Source organism: Odocoileus virginianus, chromosome 17 (assembly GCF_023699985.2).
Source record: "Odocoileus virginianus isolate 20LAN1187 ecotype Illinois chromosome 17, Ovbor_1.2, whole genome shotgun sequence".
NCBI classification, from domain to species: Eukaryota; Metazoa; Chordata; class Mammalia; order Artiodactyla; family Cervidae; genus Odocoileus; species Odocoileus virginianus.
Window position 1 is genome coordinate 51,006,015 of NC_069690.1, and position 19,858 is coordinate 51,025,872.

General features: G+C 51.7%; 1 protein-coding gene across 2 annotated transcripts in view; it reads right to left on the reverse strand.

Moving 5' to 3' along the window:
* Positions 1 to 5,016, reverse strand: part of PGS1 (phosphatidylglycerophosphate synthase 1) — a 36,463-nt gene extending 31,447 nt beyond the window's left edge. For both annotated transcript variants that reach the window (XR_011492429.1, XM_070479850.1), the window contains exon 1: positions 4,813 to 5,016. Coding sequence is in view for 1 of the 2 variants with exons in the window: in XM_070479850.1 (XP_070335951.1) it covers positions 4,813 to 4,949 (137 nt within the window). In the remaining variant the exon portion in view is untranslated. The remainder of the gene's footprint in view (positions 1 to 4,812) is intronic.
* Positions 5,017 to 19,858: the final 14,842 nt, after the last annotated feature.

The following is a 19,858-nucleotide window of genomic DNA, read 5'->3' on the forward strand; positions in this document are numbered from 1 at the left end:
CACATGCTCCAGGGGGAGAATCGCCACACAGGCTGCCCTCCCCCTGCACCGGGATGCAAGACAGTGAGCCAAGAGGTCCGACTGAGCCCTCCCGGGGGCAGCAGCGGTGCCAAGGAAAGCTGACATCTGAGAATCCCGCCTGGGTCTGCAGTTCACCTCCGCCAGGCTGCCCGCGGCTCTCACGGCCTCAGAGGACACGGGGGCTCCGGGGCCGGGGGGGAGCCAAACGGTACCACCCGCTACCTGTGGACACGAGGAAGCAGGCCAGCCTCCTAGGGTCTCTGCAAAACAGGGAATGTGGGGCTCTGAAAGAAAAAAAGGGGGCTACCGGAGGACTGTCTCCTACACCAACCGCAAATCCACCACGGGCAGCAGAGGAGCTCTGTCCCCCGTACCACGCAAGGGCATTACCTAAGTGTCCCGCACTCAGGGTCGTGGTCTGAATGTCCACAAACTCTCCGGGAACTGTACGAGAAGATTCGTGGTACACATGCTGTGGCTTGGGTCCCACCCAAATCGGGACGAAACGACAAGAAAAAGAAAGAAGCTTTTAAAAGAAATAGGACTCTGAACTGCCATTATTTTCAGAAACTGCTTTTTAAGAAACCCCCACCCCACCCCCGTCACACACACTTAAACATAAAGAGGTGAAGTGATGAAAAAAGAGCAACAGTCATAACACTTCCTGAGAAAGGCTCGAGAAACTACACGAGAAACTACACGAAGGGACCAGACTTCCTGCAGCCCGGGCAGCGGGCGGCCCTTCCTGACTAACGCAAGCCCTAACCCCAAGTAAGGGAAATGAATGTGAATTCCCGTAGGTCACTTCAGAAGACCAACAGCTGCTGCACTCCTATAAGAAGTCCGGCACCGGGCCGGGGCTGCCAGCGTGAGGTTACACCCGGCCCCGGCGACCCTCTTCTTGGCTTTTCAGAACTCGATTACATCCAGGGGCCAGAGACCTACTGCAGACTTCTGACCCTGATGCTCCTCGGGAGCCACGGGCTCCCGGCAGCCTCTGCCGAGAACCACTCACACGTGCTACTAATCCAGCCTGACTTCCCTCAAGCGGCTTGACTTCCCGGCAGCTTTGAAAACAACTCGTTTACATTACTCAGATCACTTGTTTACCACGGGATTATCTATCAGAACGCTTTAATCCCAGGCTAGTTTCTATCCATCCACAAGTACACAGCTGGCTGACCAGCCTAATTCATCACCAGCAGCAATGTGCTCAGAGGGTACTCAGGTTAATAGGATCTTAATTAAAGCTAGCATTTAAAGGTCAGTTGGCTGCAAATCTTAATTTAGTTCTCTACAAGGTCTAATTTGAATTATTTGGGGAAATCATGCTTTGATTCTAAATGCCCTCCCCCACCTCCCCACCCATTCTATTGCTAAAATAAATAACCAACAGATGGCTGTACTGAACTCTAATGAGTAAGGGGGAACTGGGAAAATTCAGAGAAAAAGTAATTTCTGGAAATCTGGTGGTCCCTCAGAGTGTAAACCACTAAGAAGTTGAACAAGAGTAGGTTGAGCTGGCATTACAAGTAAAAAAAAAAAAAAAGCAATAAAAAGAACAGTTTGCTGGTGACACTCCCCTCTGACAACTCAGGAAAGTCAGGACACCCCACCCCCACAACACCTCCACTTCCCCCCACACATGCAGGCATACACACACCTAGAAGAAAGAAAACAGACCTTGGGTTTCAAAAATAAAGACTTTTATGCACATAGCTCAAACTGAAAATAGCTTTTAAAAAAGAAAAAGGAGACCACAGAGAAAATATCTCCTTGTATGGCAGGCAAGCTCGGTTAGGAGCTAAGGCCCTCCTGACACAGCTCCCACCAGGTCTCATCTGTTCCAAATAATGAGCCAGTTCTGACTAGTCCGAGGACGCCAAGAAAACCCGAAGTTTGTATCCCTCTCGGGGCAACGGACCTGCCAGTCACCTGAACAGGGAGTGCCTCCGCTTGGACCCACCTTGGATGCTAACTGACATGCCCTGAACTCACCCAGTCAGCATCCCCCTGACCTGGCCCTCTTTCCCACTCCCCGGTTCGGTGAAGCGTGCCACCGCTCCTGTGGCTGCCCCAACCAGAAACATGACCTGCCTCCTCAGCAACCCTCCCCACGCAACCCGTACCACGGCTGACTCCAATCCACCCCCCTCACCTCTCCCCGCAAGCAAGCAAGTCCCACCCCCTCGGGCCGAGACGAGTTAGCCAGAGAAACTGCACGGGGTCTCTCAGAGCCAGCGTCCCCAGGGCTTGGCCCAGCTCCCCTCTCTCCCTCCCAACCCTCCTCCGTACCCAGCTGGCTCCTGAAAACAGTCTGAAGACCTGTGGGAGCTCAGAGCTGCCTTCCACTGCTGTCCCCATCGACCTAGGAGCACATCACTCACTATCCTCCTGTGAACACTGGCTCCCCACTTCCCCATCCAGCCCAATACAACACACCTCAAAGACCCAGCTCCAAGACCACCCCCAGCCGGCGGCCTCTGTGACTTCCAGGTATGCTGCAGCGCTGCCGTGACCTTCCCTGCCCTCCTCTACTACTATTGTCTGTTTATGGGTCTGAGCACCATGAAGGCGGCACTCTGTATTTCTGTTTCCTTGGGGCCTAACACAGGACAGCAGTGCCCTACACACGCAGGCTGAGTGAGTGAATCCAGCTGTCCATGATGAGTCAGATGCCTGCTCAAGAGAAAAACAACAGTATTTCCAGATCACTAATTAGAAGTAATTTTAAGTAGCGTTCTCTGTCACTATGGCTGTCTCTTTAAAAGGAAACAACTGCAGTAAAGAACTGTTCCCTCTCACCACTCCCCTTGCTAGCCACAAGGAACCACCAGGCACTCCAACAGTTGAGTCAGACTGGCAAGCTAAAATCTAAAATAATGTTAAGTTCATGACTACACAGAATTATTATCAATGAATCAATGATCAGAGTTACAAGAAACCACATCATTCGGGGAATGAGGAATTGGGAGGTGCAACTGAACAATGGAGAAGAAACGAAAGTCAGCAGCCACTAGAGGTGAGTGGCCATAGAGACATGAGTAACCCCAAACACCCAAGCCACAGAGAAGCAGAAAAAAATCTGCAAATCAAGTAAGACAAAGAAAGGGTCAGATATCCACAGTATTGTAGTAATACCGCTCAAGGTATGTATCCTCCACCCTAGCACGGGCATCAGAAGACAAAAATTTCGGACAATTGTGTTTCTGTGATTTCACTGGGTTCCTGGTTTAATTACCGACCCACAGAAATAACTCTCAACTTAATCAATATGGAGCCATAACACCTGCATCCACTGATGCTATTTACAAAAGACCTTAAGAAGTCAATTTAGACTATTGCCACTGCTACACTACCCCCTTCCCTCCCACGCGCGCGCGCGCGCGCGCACACACACACACACACACACACACACACACAAACCACTCAAGAGAAATGTCTATCTTGGAAGAATTTGTCGCTATTGCCTCAACATCTTTTAGTAATCAATTCCAATGTTAAACAATGATTAATCATGAAGTGTTTTCTTGTACGGTTTAAATATATACAGGGAAATGACAAAATGGCCTAAACATCTTGTCCTTCAGAGCCTTTTTTCAAACTTTAAACCAAATTTCTTAGTGGGTTGAGGTCAGGACATAGAAGTCATTTGACTTGACTATCCACTGGTGTGAACAGGTCTTTGTTAAGCACCAATTACAGAAAAGGGAGGCCACCTCTTTTATACACCACTCCCACTAGGTTCACTGATGTGAAATTTAAAGCTATTCTTATCAGTAAGCTTCCAAGAGTTCCAACCTGTGCTGATTCTATCACAAAAACTTCCCCTAAATCAAACTTTAATTTTTTGCTGAAAATCTTCCAATATCACCCAATATGAAACAAGTTCCTTTCCATACCTAGAATCAGCACTGGACTGGACCACAGATCTACCAAATGCCAGAAGGTCAAACTTCACCCAAGTAGCAAATGAAAATCTAAGATAGGCGTAAACTCTAGGAAAGGATGCAGTTCTACATTTGTTTGTTTGTTTTCTTAAAAAATAAGTGTAAAGCTCGAGTCTCTTAAAAAAAAAACTGCACAGATTCTTTTTTTTTTTTAATATTAGCAACAGCAGCAGGCCTCTTAGGTCAACATGTTCTTGGTAAATGTTTACTTTGAAAAATCACTGCCTGGGAGAATTGCTTCAAAGCCTCCTTCACCACTTTCATAAGTCACTTCAGTACTTTTCCAGAACACAGGCCCTTTGCAAAGTGTAAAAGGGGTTTCGAGTGGTTCCTCTTCCCTTGCCGGAGTGTTCCTGACTCAGGATTGCTTCACAGCCCTCTGGCAGGATGTGAGAAACGCTGCATGCACAGAATCCCAGCAGGGCTGATTCACTCCCGCCAAGTCACCCCCGCAGCTAGGATTACTTAAGGAAAAGACCCCTCCGGACCCAAGCAGTGTCTCTCGCGAACACTCTCCAACACTCACACCCTGGGGCCCAAAGAAAAGCACGAACTCAGCACCCCACCCCACCCCACCCCACCTCCCGCCCAGAGTGCACACACAGGAGCCCCTTGGCTCCAGCGTACGCGGACCGGGGTCGGGCTCGCCCATCGCAGCCCCGGGAAGGCCCAGCCGACCTCGCTCGCGGGGCCCCCGTTTCCCGGGAAGGCTGGCGGCAAAGTGGGGCCGGGCGGGCCCGCGCGGGGGACACGGAGGTCTCGCCACCACGCCAGGGGGCTTGGGGTCGGGGGGGGGGGGGGGGGGGGAGCGGGCGCGCCTGCAGCCCCGCTGCCCTCTCACCTCCTGCGCCGGCGGTCCGGGTTCCTGCCGAGGCGGTCGGACAGGCGCCCCAGGAGCGCAACCAGCCCGGGGCGGCCAGGCAGAAGGCCCAGCAGCCGCCTCCAGAACACCGGCCCTGCCGCCGCCGCCGCCGCCATGGAGACTCGCCGCTTCCGCTTCCGCTTCCGGCGCGTGAGAACTTTATTGACACCCGCGCGCGCTGACAGGCGCCGCGCGCGCGAGCCGGGAGCGCCGGCGGCCCCGCCCCTCGGCTTGGGTTTCCTGCCAGGTGGGCACAGGTGTGCTGCGAGCTGGAGCCAGGCCGCGGGAGAGCAGAGGGCGGGCCTCAGCATCCCCTGACTCGGCCTCGATACCGGACAAGGGGGTGGAGAGTAGTGGGGGCGGGGCATCACCTGTCCAGGTTCCGGGATCGAGTTCAGGCTGGACTTGAGAGGCCGAGCCCCGCCTCCAAGTGTTGGGTAAGATGTCCAGAAGGGGGTGACCTGTTGACTTACCCCAGTGCACTGAGGACTGAAAAATCCACACCAGACCCAGGCAGGACGATGTTTCACCTGGTCATCTCCAGGCCTGCAGCTCGAGGACAGAGAGCGGCTCACCCAGTCTAGGTGCAGTGAAGACACCTCTATGAGCCCAAATGCATACACATGGTTATAACCTCCCTCTGGGAACTAGGGCCCCATGGCCAAAGAAGCTGAAGGAGCTCATCCCTATAGCCAAGAACGCTTCTTGTCAATCAGTTCACTCAGTCGTGTCCGACTCTCTGCCTCCCCATGGACTGCAGCACGCCAGTCCTGCCTGTCCATCACCAGCTCCCGGAGTTTACTCAAATGCATGTCCATCGAGTTGGTGATGCCATGCAACCATCTCATCCTCTGTTGTCCCTTCTCCTCCTGCCTTCAGTCTTTCCCAGCATCAGGATCTTTTCAAATGAGTCAGCTCTTCGCATCAGGTGGCCAAAGTACTGAAGTTTCAGCTTCAGCATCAGTCCTTCCAATGAACATTCAGGACTGATTTCCTTTAGGATGGACTGGTTGGATCTCCTTGCAGTCCAAGGGACTCTCAAGAGTCTTCTCCAACCCCACAGTTCAAAAGCATCAATTCTTCGGTGCTCAGCTTGCTTTATTTTTTATTTTATTTTTTTTTCAGCTTGCTTTATAGTCCAACTCACATCCATGCATGACTACTCGAAAAACCATAGCCTTAACTAGACGGATCTTTGTTGGTAAAGTAATGTCTCTGCTTTTTAATATGCTGTCTAGGTTGGTCATAACTTTCCTTCCAAGGAGTAAGTGTCTTTTAATTTCATGGCTGCCATCACCATCTGCAGTGATTTTAGAGCCCCCCAAAATAAAGTCTGCCACTGTTGTCACTGTTTCCCCATCAGTTTTCCATGAAGTGAAGGGACCAGATGCCATGATCTTAGTTTTCTGAATGTTGAGTTTTAACCCAACTTTTTCACTCTCCTCTTTCACTTTCATTAAGAGGTTCTTTAGTTCTTCTTCACTTTCTGCCATAAGGGTGGTGTCTTCTGCATATCTGAGGTTATTGATATTTCTCCCAGAAATCTTGATTCCAGCTTGTGCTCATCCAGCCCAGCATTTCTCATGATGTACGCTACAAATAAGTTAAATAAACAGGGTGACAATATAGAGCCTTGACGTACTCCTTTTCCTATTTGGAACCAGTCTGTTGTTCCATGTCCAGTTCTAACTGTTGCTTCCTGACCTGCATACAGATTTCTCAAGAGGCAGGTCAGGTGGTATAGTATTCCCATCTCTTTCAGAATTTTCCAGTTTGTTATGATCCACACAGTCAAAGGCTTTGGCATAGTCAATAAAGCAAAAATAGATGTTTTCCTGAAACTCTCTTGCTTTTTCGATGATCCAACAGATGTTGGCAATTTGATCTCTGCTTCCTCTGCCTTTTCTAAAACCAACTTGAACATCTGGAAGTTCATGGTTCACATATTGTTGAAGCCTGGCTTGGAGAATTTTGAGAATTACTTTACTAGCATGTGAGATGAGTGCAATTATGTGGTAGTCTGAGCATTCTTTGGCATTGCCTTTCTTCAGGATTGGAATGAAAACTGACCTTTTCCAGTCCTGTGGCCACTGCTGAGTTTTCCAAATTTGCTGGCATATTGAGTTCAGCACTTTCACAGCATCATCTTTAAGGATTTGAAATAGCTCAACTGGAATTCCATCACCTCCATCCACTAGCTTTGTTTGTAGTGATGCTTCCTAAGGCCCACTTGACTTCACATTCCAGGATGTCTGGCTCTAGCTGAGTGATCACACCATTGTGATTATCTAGGTCATGAAGATCTTTTTTGTATAGTTCTGTGTATTCTTGCCACCTCTTCTTAATATCTTCTGCTTCTGTTAGGTCCATACCATTTATGTTCTTTATTGAGCCCATCTCTGCACGAAATGTTCCCTTGGTATCTAATTTTCTTGAAGAGATCTCCAGTCTTTCCCATTCTATTGTTTTCCTCTATTTCTTTGAATTGATCACTGAGGAAGGCTTTCTTATCTCTCCTTGCTATTCTTTGGAACTCTGCACTCAGATGGGTATATCTTTCCTTTTCTCCTTTGCTGATTTTAAGATGATAATGGATGGGACTTCCCGGGTGTCACAATGGATAGAAATCTACCTGCCAATATAGGGGACATGGGTTCAGTCCCTGATCCGGGAAGATTCCACATGCCACAGCAGCTTCTAAGCCATTGGCTGCAACAACTGCAGCCCAACCACCTGGAGCCCATGCTCCACAAGGAGAAAGCCGCTGCAATGAGAAGCTCATACCCTGCAAGGAAGACACCCACCCACCGCCAGGAGCAACTAGACAAAGCCCATGCGAGGCAAAGCAAGAAGACCCAGTGCAGTCAAAATAAATAAATAAATTTTAAAGAAAAGTTAAATGATAACTTCATCTATAACAAGTGTTTCCTTGGCAGAACCCACATAGGCTGGGAATTGGAAACTGGAAAAGCTGTAGGAGATGATTATATAGTCCTTATTCCAGGGGAGGTGTTGTGTGGTTAAAAGAATATGGACACATTGGATACAAAATATTCTGAATTCTGCTCTCATCGAATTATCCTGAAGAAATCAATTATGCATTCTCTACAAAAACGTTCATCTCAACTTTGTCTATATCAAAAACATGAAAGCATTCAACAGGTGGGAAGTTAGTTACATGATGGTACATCATTATGTTGGAAGACCGTGCATTCATTCTAAAGGTATGTTTTAGAAGAACAGTTATAAGGAGTTCCCCGGCAGTCCAGTGGTCAGGACTCTGTGCTTTCACTGCCATGGCTCTGGGGTTCAGTCCCTGGTTGGGAATTAAGATCCCACAAGCCACTCCCCCATGCCATTCAATGCAGCAACAACAAAAAGAAGAATGTTAATTAAATGTAAAATCCAAATTTCAAAGAGTAGTATAGAGCGTATGCCATTCTGTTAAAAATTGGGAAAAGAGTGTGTGTACAGATAGACTGAAAGTAAATTACACCAAAATGTTAACATTGGTTATTTGGTGCTACTCAAGATTTTCCAGATTGTTTACAATCAATGAGTATTTCAGGTTTTCATTTTTCCCTTAAGTTTCAGATAGCTTTACAAATACAGGGTGGAATTTGATTCAGCTCTTCCAAGTTAGAAGTGGTGACTCATCAAGTTGCCTAATTTCCAGGAACTCGAATGAAACTGTTCTTTGCTTGGTTCGACTTTTGCACAGTGCCTGGCAGAGAGCAGTTGCAGAGTCAAGTTGCCGAACGGCCACACCACGATGCTGGGCAATGGGTAGCACGTGGACCACAGCAGCATCCTGACCATCTGGAGAAGAGCTGGCAGTTTCTTTTTACATGTGATGCTTTGCTGAGTGAGGTATTAAGCGAGATAAACAACAATAGTACCACCCCGCTGTGAACTTCTGATCTCAAGTAAACTGTAGTGGCACATAGAGATATCAACAGGACGGTAAGGTAAACTAAGGACTATTTACATTAAGCATAAACAGCAAGCAATGACCCCAATCCTTTCTGAAGCCACACACGGAGAGCCTCTGGCCTTCGTGGCTACTTTGAAACAGAGCTACAACCAGAATGAGGCAACTATGATTTTGCCCTCCAACACGCACATTGAGAGGTTGCAAAAATTTTAAGTAATGGTTTTAAGGGATTGAGCAATTTTTTACATGGTTACATTTTTCCATGGTAACAGGACAAACACTGCTTCCTCCAAGGGTCTCGTCTGGTCTAGTTAGGGAGAATGCATAGAGGAGATAAGTCACGCTCAGCTAATACAGTTGACCCAAGTCTGCCTGGTAGTGCCCCAAGCTACTTGGAGGACAAGCAGTCTAGGCAGACGCAAGGACAGCTGCGAGTTACACCTTGATGACCTCGGGCAAGAAAGCATGTGTCCTCTGAAAACCCGGAGGTGTCTCGGAAGCCCATCTGCTGAGTCTCCCTCCCTCACCTCCTGTGCTCACCCACTGCCTCCTGGTTAGTCTGCTTGCTTCTTCCCAAACAGGAGGTGCCAGGGCAAGACAGACAGGGTTGATGGACTGATGACCGAGATCGTGTCTTCCCAAACGGAAAAGGAAATCCATTCATGAAAAGGAGAGTTGACGTCAAGGAGTGGTGGGCTGCCGCCCCTGAGAGCAGGACTGCTCTTGCAGGCAGGAAACACCAGGAAATCCTGAGCCAAGGACCCGTGCCTCACTGTCTGTGATTCACTCCCTGAGCCGAAAAGCAAGCCAGTGTAAGAGGAAGGCCCCTCCCCCAGCTTGCTTGGTGAGCGGGGGTCTCTCCCAAACACAGGGCTCCTGCAAACTCAAGAGCCGGCCCAGCTGGCTGGCCAGCCCATCAGTGATGAGAAACTCTCCTAGAGTAGTTTGACTTGGGGTCTGATTGCCTTTTTCGGAGGAGCACACTCGAGTTTTGTGCAACGTTGGTGCAAGGATGGCATGAAACCTTGGGACCACTGCCTCCATTCTTCCACCCGGGGACTGCCTGGCCTCACCAGCCTGGCCTTTTTACAACCCTTCAAATTCCCCGACACATGTTGCTGCCTTAGGATCTGTCCTCCACCTCCCACCCCAGAGCTTGTCCAAAGGTCACTTCCCTTAGAAGTGCCCAGCCGCCCCACCCCATAACAGGGCTTTATTTTCTATTAAGAACTGTTATCTAATCCTATTTATTGGTGGATTGCTGTGTCTTTTGTCTCCCTGCCCTCCACTGAGCACTCAGAACAGGACCTAGCATGGGATGTGGCTCGTTCACTGGGGCTTGACAAATGCACCTAGGGTAGGAGCTGTGAGCCCTGGAGCCTCCGGCTGCAGGAGGAAATGGGGGTGACCGTGGCTTGGCCCCCTGGGATTTTACTGACCTGCTGCCACAGATCATTTTGAAAACCTGGCACCTCAGAGACCCCGTAGGTCTCCCTTCCAGCCACCAGCCCTTCTCTTGCCTTCATTTTCCCTGGGGTATGCTCTCCCCACCGAGCTGTTACTCTGATCTTTCCCAGACCCTGATATTCTTATTTTTTTTAATTATTATTTATTTTTGGCTCTGCTGGGTCTTCATTGCTGTGCGTGGACTTTACTTGCGGTGCACGGGCTTCTCATTGCAGTGGCTTCTCTTGTTGCCGAGCACAGGCTATAGAGCATGCGGGCTTCAGTAGTCACAGCTCGTGGAGCCCTTGATACTCTTCCTCCCCAGAGTTAAGACCTGACCCCTGGCCTCCCTGGCATGAGACAGGCTTCTGCGCCCCCAGAGCAGGAGTTGCCAAATATTTTCTTAAAGGGCTCAATGGTAAATACTGAAGGCCAGATAATCTCAGGGGCATCTACTCAAGTCTGGTGCAAAAGCCACAAGCAAAACAAACCAATGCGGTTGTATTTGCAATAAAACTTTATTTACAAAAGCATCCTGCCAGCTCTGCACCGTGGTTTCCCAATGTCTGCTTCAGAAAAGCAGCCATGGACCCGGCAGAGGCCCCATCGGGCCGGTAGGGCCCTAAGAGAAGAGGTCTTCTGGCACCTAGGGTATGAGTCGGTTGGAGTTGCGGGTGGTGAGCAACAAATTGTCCACGCCACTGAGTTCAGACCATCAACCTTGCTGACGGGGGTGGGGATGTGGTCAGATTCTTGCATCTATCATTTAAACTTTTCAGTGTCGAAAATCTTGTCATCTGCAAAACAGAACACCTACGGCTCAGTGATTCTCTCTCACCACAAAGAGGGCCAGGATAATCTGGCATTTCATCAACAAGAAGCCAGAGCCCAAATTTCTGGAAATGCCTCCTGGGCAAAGCATGCCGGTTTGTTTCTCTGTCCCGGTGAGAGATAAATGCGGCTCTCAGCTTCAGGGGAATCTCAGCCTTCTGTGGTGTGGCAGGCAGCCAGCGCCACCCCAACCAGGAGCTGGAGGCCTCCTCGTGATCCAGCAGCCCAGCCCGTGGGGAAACACGGCGGCCAGTGGCCAGTTATGTCCCAGGGAATCCCGGGATCCCTGGGCCCCGCTTGGGTGGTGGAGGTGAACTGTGGGGGGCTCCCTGGAGGAACCCCACCCTGCCCCACCTTCCCTGCTTCTCCATGCTCAGTCCATGCTCCTACAAGAAGCTAGGTGCACCCCAGGGCTGGCAGCAGAGTCTCCAGCAGGACAAGTCTTCTTATTGAGATGAGACAAAGTCAGACCAGGCCCCAGCAGGTGGGAGATGAGGCTTCAGATGCCCAGGCCCAGGCTTGATTTATATCCAGCCTCCAGGAATTTAGAAAAGATGCTCAAAGGAAATCCCCTGAAGTCAACTGCCCTTCTCGGCCCTTAGCCTAGAAAGGTGGGAGAACACAGGCCAGGTAGAGGTGCCACCTTCGTTCCTGTAGCTCTTGGCAGGGAGGGGATTTCGGGGAGGGCAGTCATCCTGGTTGGTGGGCTGTGTAGAGCTGGAGAGCCTAGGTCCCAACTAGAGGGTCCACCTAGACCTGCCAGATGGGTCCAAAGAAAGCCCTCAAGTCAAACGCAACTATGAAATTTCCGGATTTTCAAATGTTGTCTCTGGCTCAGATGGTAAAGAATCTGCCTGTGACATGGGACGGCCAGATTCCATTCCTGCATTGGGAAGATCCCCTGGAGGAGAAAATGGCAACCCACTCCAGTATTCTTGCCTGGAGAATCCCATGGACAGAGGAGCCTGGCCGGCTACAGTCCATGCAGTCGAAAAGAGTCAGATATGACTGAGCAACTAACACTTTCCCTTTCAAAAATTTTAAATTCTGAGCTGCATTCACTGTGTAACTCATCACTTTGCATGCATCTTTGGAGATATATATATATATATATATACATACATACGTACATATATATATATATACACACACATAAATAAAATGCCCGAGTTACCGCGGGAGGAAGGGTAATTGCAGGTCACAACAGTTGATCTGTACGTTGCAAATGTTGGACTGTGGCTGTGCAAACAGACGTCCTGTCTGTTCGTGAAACATCTTTGAGGTTTACAAAGTTCCAAAAGTCAGAGGATGCACCTGATTCTCCTCCCGTACAATGCAGTAGAATAGACCATCTTCTCTGCTTGGCGTTGCCTCAGGTTGAACTCAGAAGCTGAGCTAAGGCTTCTGTCCCTAGTGGGCAGAGGGGAGAGTACGAAGGGACACAGAAGTGGACAGTGGGAAGGCGCTCATCGGCAGAGCCCGGGTGCCCTGGAGCTGGTGGTGTGTCTGTCCCCAAACTCCGCTTGCTCCTAGCACCTGCGAGCTGGGAGACATGGGGAGGAGACCTCTCCAGACCTCAGCTTCCCCTCAGTCTGCATGTGCCCACTCCTCAGGGATTCCCTCCAGCTGTCCCCCTCACCCACAGACCGGGGGTCCCCATAGTGTGCTCACACAGCCCCGGAGACTTCGCTGAGTACTTAGCACAGTTGCAATTAATTAATCATGACATCAACTGTGGGAGAACCTTTTTCTTCTGGAAAGAATCTAAGCTCCTTGAGGGCCCAGACTGATAAATTCCAGGCTCCCAGACCAATCTCTGATACATAGTAGGTACTCAAAAATTACCCCTTAAAGAAACGAATGAGGCCTTCCCTGATGGCTCAGGTTCCATCCCTGATGCAGGAAGATCCCACATGCCGCAGAGCAACTAAGCCCCATGCACCACCACTACTGCGTCTGTGCTCTGGAGCTGGGAGTCGCAACTACGAAGCCCACATGCCAAAACTACTGAAGCCCCAGCGCCCTAGAGCCCATGTTTCGCAGCAAGAGCAGCCACAGCAGTGAGAAGCCGGAGTACTGCAACTCGAGAGTAGCCCATGCAGCAACAGAGAACCCAGCACAGCCAAAAATAAATAAGTAAATTATTTTAAAAGTAATTTTAAAAAAGAAAGAAAGGAATGAATGAGGGACTTCCCTGGGAGTCCAGTGGTTAAGTCTCCTCGCTTCCAATGCAGGGGGGTTGGATTCTGTCCTAACTAAGATCCCACATGCCGCATAGTCTGGTCCCTCCCCGCAAAAAGAGAAGAAATGAATGAAGGGTTTTGTAAAACAAGTCTTGCAAGAGCAAGAAGTGGCTCTAGATAGGTCCAATTACCCCAGAAATCTGAACTGCCATCAGCAATTTTGTTTACAATTATAGGGTCTTATGAAATTTTCGTGTGCCCAGGTGCAGACACTCGGAACTCCACTCAGGTGAGGCAAGTGAGTGCAGCAGGGATGAGGGGAGAGCTGGAAAGGAAGGTTACGGGTCACCCCTTGGAACCTCACCCCTGTCCCTGCTGGAGACTCCCACCTCCCAGTCCTTCTGAACCACTTCTCTGCCCTCCTAGCTGGTTTCAGCCAGAGAGAGGGTACATCACATCCCTTTGAAATTGTCCCAGAATCAGTGCGTGCCAATGTGTGACTCACATCGGAGCCAGGGACCTTCCTAGGTGGGAGTCACCACCTGGATGGGGGACTCGGGAAGTTTTCCTGGCGACCCCGCCCTGGCAGGGAGCCTGAGCGCAGGCCCACCCCCGGGGAGGTCAGTTCAGATGCTGTGAGCATTTGATCCAGGGGCCCAGGGCGGCTCAGGAGCTCCCCCACTGCCTTGCTCCGGCAGCCAGCCCATCTGGCTATCGTGCAGCAAGCCAGTCCAGGGCGCCCACCCGGTCCCCACCCATCCCGGCTCTCCAAGGGCGTCTGGGGCCCAGGAGCCTGCCTGGTCCTCACCCCCCTGCTGGCTCTCCCTCGCGGGCACTGCCACTTCAGCTCCAGGCACCAGGCCAGGCCTCATTTGCATGACAGCCCAGATGGTTCACCACAGCCTCGCTTCCCAGAACTGCCCGCTGCTCTGGTGTCTGTTCCCGAGCACAGGAAAGGGCACCGGCCGCAGGCACAGCGGCTGCTGCAGGGCGAACAGAGCCTCTTACCATCCCGGCCCAGGACGCGGCAGGGCTGCTTTGGTTTGGGGTCAGGGGCGATAGCCGGCTGGAAGCCAACTCCCTTCCTCCTCGACCCCCAACTCCGAACTTGGAACAGATGGCGATTCCAACTGGAGCCGTGGAAGAAACCCCTCTCCCCTCCCAGATGCCCCCCACCCACCCCTGTACCCTCCAGGCCCCCCCAGAGTCTGGGCAGAGGACTGGGCCCCCCCAGGGCAGGGGGTCTGAGCTCAGGCCCAGCCCAAGTGCCAGAGGGAGGAGGAATCTCAGCAGGCAGGGTGGGTAAGTGGGTGGGTGGGTGGGTAAAGTGTTTTCCTTCCCCCCCTCGGCACTTTTTCTGGGAAATGCCAGAGGCCGGCTGGGCCTGGAATGTCAGGCTTGAAAGAACTCCTCCACTGTTCACAGACATCTGAGCCACAAACCTTTTCATTAGCTCTTGGGCCCCTCCCGACAGGAACAAAGGCCTGCAAACTGGAATGGTGATTCCGGCTGCAGACCATTGTCCAGGCCTCCCCAGCCCGTCCCTCGGCATTGTCTGAAGCCGGAAAGAGAGAGAGGTCAGGGTCAACCTGCTACCCAACCCTTGGACCTTTCCAACTGCACGGGAAAGGTCATCTCTGCCATCACCCTGGGCACCAGCAAGGCTGGCTCCCACCATCTGCCCTGGCAGGCAGGGGCTTCGGCTAAGAGGGGCTAAGATTCCCAAGGAAGCCCAGCCCTGGGAGAGCCTCACTGAGGCAGTGAGGGGCAGGGCTTCGAAGAGATCAGGTGAGACACCCTGCGTGCAAACACACACACACACACACACACACACACGCACACATGCGTTTTCTCCAAACTGTCCAAGAGAAAGGGAAGCAGGAAAGGAGAGGCTTCATTGTCTCCTGCGTATCTGCAGTAACCATCAGCCCTAGACTAAAAGCTCCAGAGGGAAGGAGCCAGAGTCCTTTCCTCACCATTCTGCCTGGCTCCTCTGTCCACGGGATTCTCCAGGCAAGAATGCTGGGGTGGATTGCCATTCCCTTCTCCAGGGGATCTGCCAGACCCAGGGATCGAATCTGGTTCTGCTACATTACAGGCAGATTTTTTTCTTTTTTTTTTAACCATCTGAGCCACCAGGGAAGCCCCTATTGTGTCCCCAGGCATCGCCAACTGTCACACAGGAGAAGCAAAATCAACACGCATAAGTCACATCAGGCCATTGGACAGTTGAACCCAGGGTGTCTCCTGGTGCTGTGGAAAGCCCACCAGTCTTGAGACAGAGGGAGGCCTTGGGCTTGGCATTGAGCAATTCTGTGGTCTGAGGCCAGTCTCCTAACCCATCCGGCTGCAAAGGCAGCCACCAAGCAGAACAATGGCAATGTGGGTGCCGGCCCCCAGGCTGGCCTCCGGAGCACACGGAGACCATGTGCGCAAGTGTGGGACCTTGTGTTCACCAAGGGGGCCAGAGCTTCCTGCGACCCCCGACAGGCGCCAGCATTCCGATCTAGGAGGCTTGGGCAAGAGCTCATTGTCTGTCACACACCATGAGTAAGTGAAGCCCCATGTGCAGCTGAAACCGCTGTGTACTTCCCCTCCATCACAAATGAATCTCTTTATTATCTTTATGACCAAGCACCTTTGCCTGGAAATGGGATTCTGACTTCATAAGAAATGCTGCAAAGGGAGAGATTCTGAAAAGGCAGGAGGCTCCTAAATTCCTTAGCCAGGAAAATGGCAGGGAGGGACAGAGGGGCGAGACTTGGAGAACGTTTCTCTCCCCTAGAGTCCCCAGCAGACAGGGAAACTCCCTTAGGTCTGCCCCGGTCCCGGCATCTCTCTTGCCTGGAAGAAGGTCCCTGGGGGTGTGCCCAGTATCTGACTGGTGTCTCCTCCCTGACTTTTCCAGCAAAGTTTGAGTCTTCACTCCCTTTGTCTTCTGATTAGCAGGCCTAAGAGTCTTCACCAGCCACACAGGGGCTTCTATACCCTTCTTCCCATCTAAACAGTCACTCCGCAGCCCTTTAGGAAAAAAACAAAAGCTACTCTAGAAGAAAGCAGTTGGTGGTTTCTAAAAATGATGGACAATAAAAGTCAACACAATCCCTATTTAAAGATCCACTGAGCACTTTCTATGGACCAGCTGGCTAGGTTTAAAAAGAAAAAAAAAAAAAATCAGTGACTGTTCCTTTCCTCTAGGTTATCAGTGGAGGAGTAAGCATGTTGGTCAGCACAGAAGGAGCTACCCTGAAAGTTTAGACTGAGACTCTGCCAAACCTTAAAGGAAAAGTAGAAATCAGCCAAGATGTGGAAGGTAGTCCCACCCAGAGGGAAGCAAACATGCAAAGACCCAGGCCTGGGGAATGTTTCGGACACAGCCTAGAGCTCCAGGTAGCTGGAACGTGAAGTGTCAGTGGGGCAGAGGTAGCTGATGAAGATGAGACGAGGGCAGAGAGCCTTAAACATACACTCTCTGAGAGGTGTTTGCATGATCCCAAAGGCAACAGGAGGGGTTTCCCAGGTAGTGAAAAAACCTGCCTGCCAACACAGGAGACATGGGATGCCGGTTTGATCCCTGGGTCGGGATCTCCTGCAGAAGGAAATGGCAACCCACTCCAGTATTCTTGCCTGGAGAGTCCCTTGGACAGAGGAGCCTGGGGGGCTACACAGTCCAGGGGGTCGCAAAGAGTCAGACACAACTGAAGTGACTTAGCACTCACAGAAAGGCAACGGGAAGCCCCTGGAGATACTAGAAAGCCAAAGGGAAACTTGGTGACTGGCTGAACTGTTTGAAGACAAACAGCTTTTTGGAATGTATCATATAGGAGATACATAGCTCTCCAAAACATCAAGCCATGTATAGCCGCATCCTTCCCCTAGTCGCCCAAGGTGCGGCAGCTCAGCCTTCCCCTCCTCCCTCTCCCCGAAGACTCCTCAATGCTTTCCAAGTAATTACAGCTAACATCTGTCAAGCATTCACTACATGCAAGGCACTATTCTAGCACGCTGCCGGCACTGGCTTAGTCTTCACAATCACCAGACGAAGTAGGTACTATTTTCAGCCTGTTTTACAAATAAGGAAACAGAGGCACAGCTGGGGAAGTCAGTGGCTCAAAGTCATACAGTGACTGGGTGGTGGAGCCCAAACAGCAGTTCAGTTTCCTGAGTCAGCACTCAGGGAACCCTGCCCCCCTCCAGCAGGATGCACGGTGACCCTGCCCCTTCTCTGTTCTTTCCATCTTCCCTGTACTCTTGAACCTACTCCGTGCTCCCCCGCCAGTCACATACCCTCTGCCGCTGGCCCTCGGCAGACCCCAGGCTCACTAGGGTACCATGCTGTTGACATTAGGACTTACCTGTTGCAGAGCTTTGCATCTCTCTAAGCAGACTGGGAATCCCAAGCTCAGGGGCTGTTTCTTCCTGCCTGTCTCTCCCATCCCCACTTCTAATCCCCTCTCCCCCCAAGAGTGAATTATCAGAGTCTCATAGGACTGGTCATAATGACAACCGCTCCTTTCACATGACACCCGTCACGTGGGAGTCCTATGTCCCCTCACCTCATCCACATCCCTGCAGGATTCACCCAGCATGACGGTGTTCCCAGCACTTTGCCCAGTGCCTGGCAAAAGCAGGCACTCAATGAGAGTTTGTGGAATGGATGAATGAACCTGACTTGTGTCAGAGCCTTATAATTTACAAAGCACTCTCTCATCCATTAACTCAAGGGCTATTCCTTGTGAGCCTTCCTTGTCCTCCACGGGGCTCAGCACAGAAGTGGATAGTCATGGTGCAGCCTCCTAATCAATGGATGAGAAAAAGAATGAATGCCTGAGTCTACAGAGAAGGAGAATCCATTTCATTAGCCTGCAAATCTGGAGGGCAAAGACCAGGTCTTCATCATTATATTTCAATGCCTAGCACAATGTCTGGAACACAGAGTCCAATATTTGTGAAATGTGTTGAATAAATCAATTCCCCCCTCTGCAGAAGTAACAAGAAGACTTCCTCCTAATGACTGCTCTCCTAACAGAATCCGAAGGGAGAATTGGACTGAATTACTTCCATTTCTAGCACATTTTGATGTGTAGAATCTTTTCTTATCTTTTTAATCTCAGGTCTCTGATGGGAAAAGATTATTATTCCTGCTTTACAGATGGCAAAGCCAATTTCCAGAGAGGTTGGGTTGTCCTGCCCACAACTCATTTAGTCCTCTGACATCTGTGGGGAGAGAGGTGAATGCACAGAGGAGACAGTGGCAAATCGAAGGTGCGGGAAGGTGCCTATCAGCTCCCAGAGACGCCATGGAGCCAGGTCTCCTGAGTTTTCTCTCCCCCTTCCTTATCTTCAGAGGCGGGGAGTCCGGGAAGAGGGCAGTGTCAAAGCTGTCAGCCCCTGTGTTCTGAGAGATTACAATCTAAGCACCTCCTAAGCTGGTTCTCAGGTGTCCCCAGCACCTCATTGCCTGTTTGGGGCGCAGAAAACTTTCCATCCTTCATAAAGCTGGCCCTGGTTAACCCAAACCACCCACATCCACGGCAATGAGACCAAGAACAAATTCGTTGTTCACCTCAAGCACCTCCTCTTCTCACCCCCGGGGGGAGATCGGACCCCCACACTAGGGGAGCGGAGGGGGAATATTCTAGGTGGTACTGGGGTATCTGGAAGTGGGCTGAACTGAAAACTGCTTTCCGTAAATTCTCCTCTGCTGGATTTTTTTATTCCTAGATCTAATTCCAGACTGTGATGTGAACTCTCCCTGGGTCTCCCACCCTCGACAAGTTCCCCCAGCCCCAGCTCTTGAGCCAGCACCCCCACCGCCCCTGCGGGTTCACGTTTCAGGGCTTGTGGGGTGCAGCACAAAACTCCACTCCATCTCGCAGACCCCAGGGCGCCCTCTAGCGGACGCGAGGCGCGGGGTGGGGCCACCGCTCGTCCTCGGGCCCGTCCGGCTGCTTAAGGGCACCTGGCAGGTTTGGAGACTCAGAAGGGCCACAGCGGTTGTTCCTTGCGTTTGTGTCTTTGGAGAGGTGGGAGGTGGCACCCGTGTCGGCAGAGAACCTAGCAGGCGGCCGATGGACTGAGACCGGACAGCTGCCACGCAGGCTGCGTTCCTTCCACGCTTAGGACTCCCGGCTTCACCTCGGGAACAGGCCCACGGGTGACGCTCGCGCTTTCTCCCGCCCCCAGGCTTCCAGGTCCGGTCCTAGTTTCGAGGCCCGGCTTTGGGAGTGGGGCTGGGGGGGTGTCCCCAGTTCCCCAGAGGCGGGCACGGGCCTCCTGGGGCCGCGATCGGAACCCCGGACGGGCGCGGGTGGGGGCGAGGTAGGTGGCTGGGTGGGTTGGAGGGGTCTCCCCGCGAGGTCCGAGAAAAGAGGAGACGGGGAAGCCAGGAGCCTCTCCCGCTCGGCCTCCTGGAACTGCCCGCGCTCGGGGAGCGGCGCCCCCGCCTCTGCCAGAAACTGGCCTTCTTAGAAGGGAGGGGGAAAGTGTGAATGAGAAGTTGGGGGCGGAGCGCGCGCGGGGGAGGGGCCGCTGCCAGGAACGCGCCGCCAGGGCTGGCGCCGCGCCCGCCGGGCCGCCCGGGCCGCCTCGCGTCGCGCTTTGTCTCTGCGCGCGTCTCTGCGGGTCCCCG